At 50.9% G+C, this 12,029-nt stretch overlaps 1 protein-coding gene across 7 annotated transcripts in view; it reads left to right on the forward strand.

Annotated features, from left to right (window-relative positions):
* The window catches only part of LOC128346819 (serine/threonine-protein kinase PLK2-like), a 53,529-nt gene extending 44,595 nt beyond the window's left edge, over window positions 1-8,934 (forward strand). For 6 of the 7 annotated variants that reach the window (XM_053300524.1, XM_053300520.1, XM_053300523.1 and 3 more), the window contains 6 exons: window positions 1,469-1,574; window positions 2,428-2,505; window positions 3,602-3,764; window positions 4,068-4,197; window positions 4,936-5,046; window positions 7,030-8,934. In XM_053300524.1, coding sequence (XP_053156499.1) covers window positions 1,469-1,574; window positions 2,428-2,505; window positions 3,602-3,764; window positions 4,068-4,197; window positions 4,936-5,046; window positions 7,030-7,215 — 774 coding nt within the window. In that variant the 3' untranslated portion in view covers window positions 7,216-8,934. The remainder of the gene's footprint in view (window positions 1-1,468; window positions 1,575-2,427; window positions 2,506-3,601; window positions 3,765-4,067; window positions 4,198-4,935; window positions 5,047-7,029) is intronic. The other variant, XM_053300518.1, reaches the window with a different exon arrangement.
* Window positions 8,935-12,029: the final 3,095 nt, after the last annotated feature.

Consider the following 12,029-nt stretch of genomic DNA (forward strand, 5'->3'; position numbering starts at 1 on the left):
CTTTTTACAGAGTATTCATTATAAAACAAACATGCATTTCAATCTTTTTGGCTTGTCAAAATGTTTTTTCTTCTGATCTACATAATTCAGATAGGGCAGCCATCTAGTGTTGTTTGCATTGCCATTAGAAATCTGACCTCAACCATTTGGGGGATTCTGACCCCTGTAATCTCATATATAAGAGTTACGGATAACTCTTCTCCATAAGTCCTGTAGCCTTGGACATAGCCACCACACATGGATATAAGAGCCTATCTGACCACATCTCCTCCAGTATTTTGATGAATATGCTGAGTTCATATGTGCTAGCTGCATTGGTGTTTGATACCGTCTCATCAGTGTTTTAATCTCAGACTCTTCTATGTTAAGAGAAGACCATTTTAAAGGAGTGACCAGATTTTATCCCAGTCCTCCTCTTGCAGTGGATTTTATCCCAGTCCTCCTCTTGCAGTGGATGGCCTAAGGAGCCCCTGGTGGCACAGTGGTAAAACCTCCGCCCTGTAACCAGAAGGTTACAAGTTCGATCCTGACCAGGGGCTCAAGGTTGACTCAGCCTTCCATCCTTCCGAGGTTGGTAAAATGAGTACCCAGAATGTTGGGGGGCAATATGCTAAAATCATTGTAAACCGCTTAGAGAGCTCCAGCTATAGAGCAGTATATAAATGTAAGTGCTATTGCTATTGCTATTGCTATTGCTATGTCCACCTCCCATTGTTTAATATAAGTGTGAGGTGAGCTAAGCTGATTTAAGGAATACTTCTATAACACAGAGATGATGTTTTGAGGCACACACTCCCCCTTGATGATCAGTTGTTCTGTCTTTGTGGTTCCCCCGGGTAACCACTCTGTTCCCGGAAATGCTGAGGCTGCAAATATTCAAACCAGGGATTTGCACATCCAAATTCAGTTTCTAATTCAGCCATGGATTTACACTCTTCTTTTCCAATAATTTGGTTTACTTCAGTAATATTGTGTGCTCTCCACACTCCAAAAGCTTTGGAACTTTGTTCTGGTGTAAAAGCACTGGAAAGGCAGCTGCCTTAGATCGATCTATCCCATATTGCTAAGGTAGAGGCCAAAAATAAGTTTTTGGTAACATCCTGCAATCTCTTTTGGAAGCTGCCAAAGTGTTTCCTGTAGGGACCTTTCTTCTGTAAACTGACCTTCAATATCTAACCATGAGGTACGTTCTTTGACCTCTATCATTTTAATAGGCTGCCTCACTTGTGCAGTCATGTAGTAAAAGGTAACATCTGGGACACCCAAACCTCCTTTTTCCACTGGTGGTTGCAAAGTTTTGTGGCTTACTCTAGTCTTTTTTGTTTCCCCATATACGTTCTCGAGTTTTTTCAAACCCAGTAGTGGTGGAAGCGAATGAATTGCCCTGTTTTTGGTGCTTTTGATGGGATGTGGAAGTTTAATTCTCTCTGCTCCCTTGGACTCACTTCTCTCTCTCTCTCCCACCAAGGGAGAAAAAGAAAAGGAGGACATGAACAGGACGGAGGATGCCAGCCACTTGCCTGTGCACTTGCTCATGAAGGGGTCTTTGAACAATAGCCGGTCTGAAGCCAAGGGTGAGTCAGCCTGCAGGAGGCAGAGAGCTGGACACTGGGGGCACTGAGAGGGCGGTGGAATGTATGTGGGGAGGGCGCCGGGTTTTGAGCAGAATAGGTCATCAAGGTTGGGGTTGGAAGTTGGGGAGCAGGGGCGCCAAGCAGCTGGGGCGCACTGGGAATATGCCCTGTTGCCCTGTGGGCCAGTCTGAGCCTGCAAGCATGAGGAAAGTTCCCCCTCCCTTTTATCTCTGGGTCAGGTGGGTCGCTGTGAAAGAGGCAGAAGCAGCAAAGCCAGTGTGCTATCCCTAGGAAGAAATCCCTCAGAGGAAACAGGAAGGAGCCCTCTGGCTCAGCCCCAGGGTGGCCAGGTCCACATCACCAAAAAAGAGGAACTCAGAGAGAGCATCTGCTTTGCATGCAGAAGGTCCCAAGCAGAGGCGTAGCTATAATTGAGCGAAAGGGTTCAAAGAACACGGGCCCCCAGCTCCTGAGGGCCCTCCCGTTCCACCCCTCCCTATTTTCTTCATTATCTCCCTCACTCTGGGGGGCCGCCAGAGAGAGGGATGAACACGGGCCCCCTCTCCCCTAGCTACACCCCTGGGACTCCCAAGTTCACTCCCTGGCGTTATTTGCAGGTAGGGCTGGGAGAGATTCCTTCCTGAAACCTTGGAGAGCCACCTGCCAATCAGACGACACTGAGCAAGATGGGCCAATAGTCTGACTCGGCAGAAGGCAGCTTCCTAACGTAAAGGGGGTGCAGGACCTCTGGGTCGATGCTCTGTGGTAGAATGTGCCCCGTGCTGTGCCCCCAACTCAGTTGGCTGTGCCCCCAAAGTCATGCTGGCTTCCTCCCTCTTTGTCTCTCTGGCAGATGGAGAGTGGACACCCGGCAGTGTCCTGGAGACAGTGGACCAAGTGCTGCACACCTGTCTGCAGACCATCCCCCTGGGTAAGCCTGGGAGCAGGGCACAGAGTAACTCTTTGAAATACTCGGCTTTGACTCCAACCTGAGGTCTGGCTGCTGTTCCTACCCCCACTCCATGTTTTGCCCACGTGAGATGCTTCCATTGTTTACCATGGGACAGAAATGTATTACTTTTTTCTTCTGTCACAATTCTGTGCAAGACCAATGGCCAATGAGAGTTTCCTTCCCCGTTCTGGAATTCCTGTCCTTCCCTCATTCTCACTTTTTACAGGGAATTTATAATGACATTGACAAACCATCACAATTCAATGTCTTTTTGGAATTAATTTGTGGCCATTATTATTATTATTATTTGAAATAGTCCATGATTGCAGGGTCAGCTATCCAGTGTGTCCTGGGGAATGCTTTTCAGCGCTACTGAGCCTTTCATTTAAAACTTCCTGTTGGTAGGTCCTGCCCATTTGATTGCTTCTTGTCAATCACAACTGGGAATTAATTGCCCCTTAATTAGTCAGCTTCTCTTCCTTACGGATGTAGGATGGGAAGGACTTTAATTACTTGTTTCCTCTTTTTTTATTATTTTAGCTCTTTTAGTGCAAAATAGCACTGTTTGCTATAACAGGAAAAAAACATGATGGAAGTAAACCATTAATTAATTCCCACCAACCAATGCCATGGGGAACAGAAGCAAACTAATTAAGGGATGATTCCTCATAAATCTCCCAGTTACAATAATCAGGAAACAATCAAAGAGCAGGATCTGAAAATAGGAGGCTTATAATTAACAGTGGAAGGGATCTTTGCTGAACAGGGCTTATAAGTGCATGGAAGGATTTTGGGGAAGACCATTGCCCAAGAGAATATATTAGCACTATATAAACTGCACTGTATAAACTGTTCTGGATGTCACATGACTCCAGTAAGTGTCACTCAAACAACCCAGATTTCCATGAGTTTATAAAACCTTTATTTTACTTCCAAGGCATTTTCCAGGGAGCTGCCATTCAAATTAGAGATCAAAGTCCAGGAGATGGATTCTTGCAAGGTGTAAAATGTAGAAGTGAGGGCTTTCAGGATGCCAACTTCTGCCCTAGCATTTCTTCCTCCTTTGTCCCTGTAGCAGAGCAGAACCCCGAGAACCAACATCAGGGGAGCATCATCCGGATGGTTACAAAGTGGGTAGACTACTCCAACAAGTACGGATTTGGCTACCTGGTCTCTGATGGGTCGACGGGAGTCCTCCTCGCTGATGGGACCCACATCGCGCTCTGCCCTCTGCGCCAGTGGGTATTCCCCCACCCTCCTTCCCTCCCTCCCTCCCTCCCAGGGTGCATGCACAATGGAGATCCATAACCCTTTGGGGCACTCTGCACATGTTTGGGAGCACTCTCCACATATGACCAGGCTAAGCTGTGGCAGTGAAGCAGGCTGAAGGGCACAGCCCCACCCTAACCGCATTGTTGGAGCCTTTCCCTCCCACCCTCTGCTTGTAGGGAGCGTTCTGGGTTGCACTCAGTGCTGATGTGTGGGGGCCCTGGATCCACCCCGTGGTGACTCCATAGCGCCTCCTCTCACTCCTCCTCCAGGCGCATCTGCTACTGCAGGGAGGCTCACAAGGCCGCATACTTCCCCCGGAGAGAGTTCCCCGCTTCCTTGACTGTTAAAGTGGGCATCCTTAACTTCTTCACACAGTATATGCAGCAGCGGCTGCTAGAGGTAAGGGGCAGGGGTCTCAAGTGGAGACTTCGTGTTTCTCTCTCTCTCTCTCTCTCTCTCTCCCTTTATTTATTTAAACACATTTTTATACCGTCCAAAACTGACATCACTGGGTGGTTTCGACAAGACAAGACAAAATAAAAAGGTTAAAACATTACAACAATTTAAAAGTTAACACAATATTAAAACTATTAAAACTGTAGATCGTATTAAAAGCCTGGGTGAACAAATGAGTCTTAACTACCTTTTAAAACGTTGTCAGAGATGCTCCTCCTTTTCGCCATCCTCCCTTTGGTGGCTTAACTGGGGGTCCTGCTAGCAGGGAACATGAGAATGAGGGGTGTAGACAAAGGCAGAAGAGGGGCAACATTTTCCTCTCCAGATCTGAAAGCATGAGATCCAGGGGTGCAGCTCCAACAGAACAAGGGCGGGCTACACATATCCATGGGCCCCTCAGGGGAAGCCACGGCTGGGTGACAGCCTGTTCTTTGTTCTCCCCCTTGCACCCCTCTGAAGTGGAAGGTGGGAGGCAGGGGCGTGTTCTCGCTTTTTGCCTCAGGGCCCACCCCAACCTCGCTATGCCCCTGATGGAATCGTATGGAAGTCCTGCTTCACTCAGTGCATACCTAAATCTCTGGGACTCCCTGCTGCAAGATTCAGAGATGGCCACCGCCTTGGATGGCTTTCAAAGGGGTTTAGACACAATCACCGGGGCACTGACGCTTTGCTGTTCCACAGGGCGGGCACCAGCAGGCAGATGCTGGGAGCTCCACGGGTGATCTGTACCTCCTGCAGTTTGCAAAATCAGATGAGGCCCTCTTGATGCTTTTCAGCGATGGAACCCTTCAGGTAATTCCTCGCCTCAGCCCAGTTTTGAAGGAGTCCTGTCCCCCATACACACCCCTGCCACATCCAGCACGTCCTCAGAGCTAACTCAAACACCTCAGTGCAACTGTTTTGCCGGATGCTTGGCCTGTGCAGGCATTTTAAAGGCAGAAAGTGTGTGTGGAGGCAGAGTGGTGGCGGTCAGAAACGTGGCTTGCTTGCCTGCTTGCCTGCTTCAACCAGGTTAATTCTGCCATTCCATTTAGAAAGGTTTCCAAGCGGGCTTACAATTCAAAAAATGAACAAGCAAGCTCTCACAAGCAAGAGCTGGGTGGGAGGAGCATCCAGCCAGGCTCCATGTGATCCTGAGAAGTGGTTGCATGTCAGCAAAAATCAGGGTAGGAAGAGGAAGTGATCCTGTGCTAGGTGCGATCTGGGTAGGACGGTGGTGGCCCACCCACACCGTTGACTCAGTACGGCGTCAGAGTGGAGGAAAAGCACGTCCCACGGTATCCTACCCAGATCGCAGCCAGCACACAATCACGTTTGCTTCCTCCTATCTCGATTATTATATATTTTATTATTATATTTTATATTTATATCCCGCTCTTCCTCCAAGGAGCCCAGAACGGTGTACTACATACTTGAGTTTCTCTTTCACAACAACCCTGTGAAGTAGGTTAGGCTGAGAGAGAAGTGACTGGCCCAGAGTCACCCAGCTAGTTTCATGGCTGAATGGGGATTTGAACTCAGGTCTCCCGGGTCCTAGTCCAGCACTCTAACCACTACACCACGCTGGCTCGATGTTTGCAGACACACACAAACGGCCAGTTCTCAGAAGCACACACAGGTCTGGGATCCTGGCTGGATTCTCCTCACAGCCTGATTTTCATTGTGAGGGTGGACCCCAGCGTGTGTCTTGACAGGGAGGGAGAGGCAGAGTCTCGGGCTTCTGCTTAGGGCTTGCAAAGGATGAATCCACTAAGGCAGGGCTTCTTAACCTTGGCCCCCCCAGATGTTGATGGACTACAACTCCCATCATCCCTTTCCGCAATGGGCATGACTGGGGATGATGGGAGTTGAAGTCCATCAACATCCGGGGGCCCAAGGTTAAGAAACTTTGCACTGGGGAGCTTCAGAAGATGCCTTCTGCCATAGTGAGCCATTGCTCTAACTTGTTAGCATCTACTGACCAGCAGTTTCAGACTATGGGGGTCTTTCCTAGCCTTGCCCAGGGATGCTGCCAAGGATTGAACCTGGGATCTTCAAGGCGAGAAGAGCTGGTTTTGGGGTAGTGAACACAAATTGTCCCCTTTCCTGAGCATAGCTCACCTTGGTTTGCATTTGGATGGGTGACTACCTGTGAGTGCTGCAAGACAGTCACCTTAGGGCAGGCCTGCTCAACTTAGCCACCGCCCCCAGCTGTTTTTGGACTACAGCTCCCATAATCCCCAGCCACAGCTGCCAACAGCCAGGGATTGTGGGAGTTGTAGGCCAACATCTGCAAGAGGGCCGAAGCTGAGCAGTCCTGCCTTAGGGGATGGGGCCATAGCTCAGTGGCAGAGCATCTGCTTTGCATGCAGGAGGTCCCAGGTTCACTCCCTGGCAGCATCTCCAGGTAGGGCTGGGAGAGACTCCTGCCCAAATCCTTGAAGAAGCTGCTGCCAGTCATTGTAGACAAAACTGAGCTAGATGGACCAAGGGTTTGACTCAAGAGTAAGGCGGCAGTTTCTTATGTTCCCGTGTCCTACATGAGGAGCAAGGGTTCAATCACTGAGGTCAGGCAGGAAGAGGTCTGGGGTGTGGGTGTGTGAATGATGCTCCCCTTGCAAGATTCCCTCTAGAGAAAGGAGCACCCAGGGAGCAGGGCCAGGATTAGGCCTTCCTTGCTGGAAGCAGATGCATGGGGGGGGCACCCCTCCTGCCCCTCACCCCATGCTTACCCACCCCACTGCTCTTGGCAGGCCAGCCAGATGCACTCATCCCTTTCCGGCTTCTCCCCCTCAGGTCAATTTCTACCACGACCGCACAAAGATTGTGCTGAGTCGGCCAGCTGGGGAATACCTCTGGACCTTCGTGGACCGCCAGCGACAGGGCACCACCTTCTCGCTGGACACGCTGGCGCGGCAGGGCTGGACGCTGCCCCTCCGGGAGCGGGTGGAGTACGCCCTCCGCATGCTGCACTGCCTGTAGCAAGCCCCCCCGTCGCCCCTGACCAGACTGCTGGAGACAGGGGAGCGAGACCCGATCCTCCTCCATCTGGGACTGTTTGCAGGCTTGTGGGCCAGATCCTGCTCCCTTCCACAGCACTTTTTTCCCCCCCGAACTGGAAGCTGGGGGTGGCATTGATCCTACAGAATTTGGATCTGGGGCTTCCAGCTTCCTAGAAGGCGGTGGGTGCAGGGGCGTAGAGGGCTTGCTGGTGCCCAGGGGCCAGGCTGATGCGCCCCCCCCCCAGTTTGTCTGCAAGCCACACCCCTTGCATCAGCGTCAGGCGCACATCAACGCAGGGGGCATCGTGGCCAGTGTCCAGAAGGGAGGGCGCGCAGCTCCTTCCCCCACTCCTTCCCAGCCAGCACTTTGTTCGGCTGCTGGGTGCTGCCTTTCTCTCCCTCACTTAGAGAGGGAGGCCAAAAAAAGGACCCAGCTGGCGAATGAAGTGCCAGCTAGGAAGGAGCAGGAGAGGGGCCATGCCACACACTCTCCGCCAGTGAGTGCTTCAGTCACCAGCTGGATGTGGGGGGAGGACGTGCCCCGGCGGAGGGGTGAAGGGGTGCCATGGCGGCCCAGGGACATTTGTCCTCCCTTGTCGAGCAGTAGCTATGCCATGGGGTGGGTGGCAAGGAGACTAGATGATAGAGCAGCATACAGGCGTGTGGATGTGGTGGTGAGGAGTGTGTGTGTGTGTGTATCTGTGCGTGCATGCGTGCACAGGGTGGAGGGTCATCTTGCCAAGCTGGGCGAGATCATTGAAGGATCGAGGCAGAGAATGTGGGAAAGGTCAGAGGCAGCAGGGAGGAGCAGAGAATGCAGGACTGGGGTTCTGGTGCAGGAGGGGATGGAGAGAAGGGAGCCTGGCAGCAGAGGGAGAGGAAGGGTTTGAGAAAAGGAGGCGGCACTGGAAAGAAGGATCTCTTCATTTCCTCCTAGGGGGGATTCGGTCTGCATGCAGAGGAGCCCCCGTAGGGCTCTGACAGGGGCTTCCTCCAAGACCCTTCCCTAAAGGCATTAAACTTCCCTCAGCCCAAGTAAAATGAAGAGTTGCAGAATGAAGGGCTGGAGGTTTTCAGAGTGAGTTGAGGCCACTTGAAAGATGAAGCACAGGGGTGAGTTCATAGGCATCAGCCTGTCCTTGCCAGAGGTTTTTGCAGAGCTGGAGGCTTAGCAGGAAAGAGAAGGGAATGATCTCCTGACCTGAAGGAAGGAAGAACCCACTGTGAAGGGGTTTCCGTGGTTAATTCTGCAGGTTGTGTGTCGGTTGCTGTTGGATGTGAAAGAAAAGTTGGCAGGTGCTCTCTGTAAGAGGGGCTTCCAGATGTGGACAACTACAACTCCCATCATTCCCAGCTGCAGTGGCCTTTAGCTGGGGTAGATGGGAGTTGTAGACAATGGGAAATCCCTGTTGCCAGGAACACTGATGGGAGGATTGCAGAGAGGAAAGAAGAAGGGGAGAATTTTATTTTATTTTTAATTACGCTGGGAAGTTTTGTGGGCAGAGCAGGATCCTGGCTCACAAATCGCAGCCTTTGGGGCCAGGGGGGAGCCTGGCTGGCTATGGGCTCTTGGCGGGGTGGACGACAATGACCATAAGAAACGTACTTTGGAGCCTGTCCTAGGACAGATGTTGTCATCGTGGCTCTGCAAAAGGAGCCAAACATTTTTCATTAAAGTAATGTGAACACTTGAGCTGTACCCTCTAGACTTGTGCCTTATTTATGTCACTCTGATGTTTCTCTCCCCTTACGATGCTCATGGTGGGGGGGAGGGAGGGGCTAAACCCTTTCCTTGTCCACATTCCTCTGCTCCAAATTAAAGTGTCACCTCTCAGTAGCGAGCCCTTGAGAATGATCCTGGTGGGTTTGCATTCATTGGCAAAAGACTGCAAGGCAGAAGCCGAAGTGCTCCTTACTGGATCCTTCCCGCATGACTTTTCCTTGTATTTCCACCAGTAAAAGAGACTTTTTTGGAAAAGATAAATCTGAAAATTCAAGGAAGGGGACTGGAGTACTTACGAATATGAGTATTTATATTCTACCTTTCAACCAAAGTTCCCAAAGCAGTTTACATACATACATACATACATTAATTAATTAAATGGCTGCCTGTCCCCAAAGGGCTCATAGTCTAAGAAACATAAGAAGGACACCAACAACAGCCACTGGAGGGATGCTGTGCTGGGGATGGATAGGGCCAGTTGCTCTCCCCCTGCTCAATGAAGAGAATCGCCACTTTTAAAAGGTGCCTCTTTGCCCAGTTAGCTTATTAGATCCTTGCAGACCTTGCCCAGTTCCAGCCCTGCCCCTATGCAGAATTTTCAAAAAAGGAAGAGCACAACTCCCAGGAGACCTCTACGCTGGAAAGTGGGGCCTGCAAGCCCTCCTGAGCAGACCACCCCTGTCTTGCCACCACCTTGCAGCTGATTTCAAGCCACTGAAAGGTAGAACTCCTGGGCTAGAGAGCCCAACCTCCTGCCAGGATCGAGTCCAGTACCCACCTTTTTAGAAATTAAGCAGTATGTAACAGAAATGTTCCAGACTGGAACTAGCAGGGCTGCTGCGGAGAAGAAGGAGAGAGGCTGGCACCCAGGCATGCAAGGAAGGAAGGAAGCAGGAAGAGATCTGGTCTTGTGAAAGCAGACATGAATTGTTCCCTTTGCTAAGCAGTCTGCCCTGGTTACAATTGCATATGAATGGGAGACTACATGAGAGCACTGCAAGATCTTCCCCTCTGGGGATGGAGCCACTCTGAGAAGAGTATCTGCATACTTGCATGCAAAAGGTTCCAAGTTCCCTCCCTGGCAGCTCCAGCTAGGGCTGAGAGAGACTCCTGCCTGCAACCTTGGAGAAGCCGCTGCCAATCTGTGTAGAGCCAGGGCTGCTCAACTTCGGCCCTCCTGCAGATGCTGGCCTACAACTCCCATAATCCCTGACTTTTGTCCCTTGTGGCTTGGGATTGTGGGAGTTGTAGTCCAAAAAGAGCTGGAGGGCCGAAGTTGAGCAGCCCTGGCCACTGTAGACAATCCTGAGCTAAATGGTTTGACTCAGTCGATGGCAGCTTCCTGTGTTCCTAGAAGGAATCCAGGCTTCAATGCATTTCCACCATCACCTCACCCCGAGCTGTTGGCAGGGGCAGCCTGAACAGCTCCGTGGCAGTGGCAGAAGCTGGCAGAGGTCACTCTGGAGTGAGTGCAGGGTTGTGTGTGGGCAGTGAGCGAGGGCAATGCCAGACCTGCTCCCCAGTCTTTGTGCTCCCTGCTGGCCAGTCACTCAAGGATGTCCCTGGACACAAAGGGCCTGTTCTCACGACCGGCAGCTGGGTAGGAGGCGGGTCCAGCCTGGCCCTATGCATGCTTCCGAGAACTGGTCGTGGGTCAGCAAAAATAGACGGAGCAGGAGGAGGAGGAGGAGACGTGATTGTGTACAAGTCGCAATCTGGATAGGATGGGGTGGGACTTTTCCTCCACTCTTGATACGGTGCTGGGTAAACCATCTCAATCGGCCGCACCATCTTACCCAGATCATGGCTAGCATACACTTGCCCATCCTCCTAGAGTTGCCACGCCCCCCGGAATTCTGGGTTTCACCCAGATTTCAAGGATCTCACCCAGATTGCTTAGCCCACCCGGATTTGCCTGGATTTCAGGTTTCTTTTCTTTTCTTTTCTTTTTTAAGAAGCTAAGCTCTAGCCCTTGTAGAAACGAAGTTATGGAGCAAAATGTGCAGTCACGATTCTGCTCAACCGCTGGACTTGGATTATGAGAGGAAGAGCACAGGAGGTTAACTGGGAGGGTTTCACTTTCACAAGTACCGTAATCCCCTGAGGAATGTTGCCTTGTTTGTTATCAGCAGGGGATCTCTTTCAGGCAGTGGAGAGGAGAGCCGCCCAGAGCAGTCGTGCATTGGAAGGCAGGGTATAAACAAACAAACAGCTTGCTTTTGCTGTGAATCACTACCTGCCTACCAGGCTGTGTATTGTAATGTTTAAGGACTTTCTTGGCTTTGCCTACTTAGAAGCAAGCACTGTTGGTTTCAGTCAGATCTTCCCTCAAATAAGTGCATACAGAATTGCAGCCTTAATTAAAAAGCTGTGCATTTTTGTTGTTGTTAATATGTCAAGAAAAATGATCAGGCTAAGATATCTTCCCCAACTATTGCTGGTTGATATCCAGACCAAATACAAATCAACTGGAAAGTGCAAGTGCTAATTTGCATATGCAAAATTATTTTCAAGCCGATTTACATAATATGCAAATTAGGCATAATTTGGAAAGCCAGAATATGGCAACTGTACATCCTCCTACCTAATTTTTGCCAGCACACGGCGTGATGCTTCTCAGGAGTATGCATGGGGCTTGGAGCCTGGCAGCCCTTTGTGTGCAGGGAGCCATTCTGTGGCTGGCACTTGAGACGCTCACGCTCCCAATGCAGCACCTCTCAGAGTCCAAGATGTCCCAGGGGGCCATGACCAGAGAGCTGGTCTGATACCAGTTGGAGGGGAGCAAAAGCAAGAGAGAGGGCATGCCCTCAAGAGGCATCGGGTGGGCCACTGTGTGTGAAACAGGATGCTGGACTGGATGGGCCCCCTTGGGCCTGATCCAGCAGGGCTGTCCTTCTGCCCTTGTGAGTTGTGGTGCAGTGCATGAATTGTCCACTTTACTAAGCAGGCTCTGTCCTGGTTTGCATTTGGATGGGTGGCTACATGTGAGCGCTGTCTGCTGTCAGATCTTCCCCTTAGGGAATGGGGCCGTAGCTCATCTGCTTGCATGCAGGAAGGTCCCAGGTTCAAAC

Source organism: Hemicordylus capensis, chromosome 2 (assembly GCF_027244095.1).
Source record: "Hemicordylus capensis ecotype Gifberg chromosome 2, rHemCap1.1.pri, whole genome shotgun sequence".
Classification (NCBI taxonomy): Eukaryota; Metazoa; Chordata; class Lepidosauria; order Squamata; family Cordylidae; genus Hemicordylus; species Hemicordylus capensis.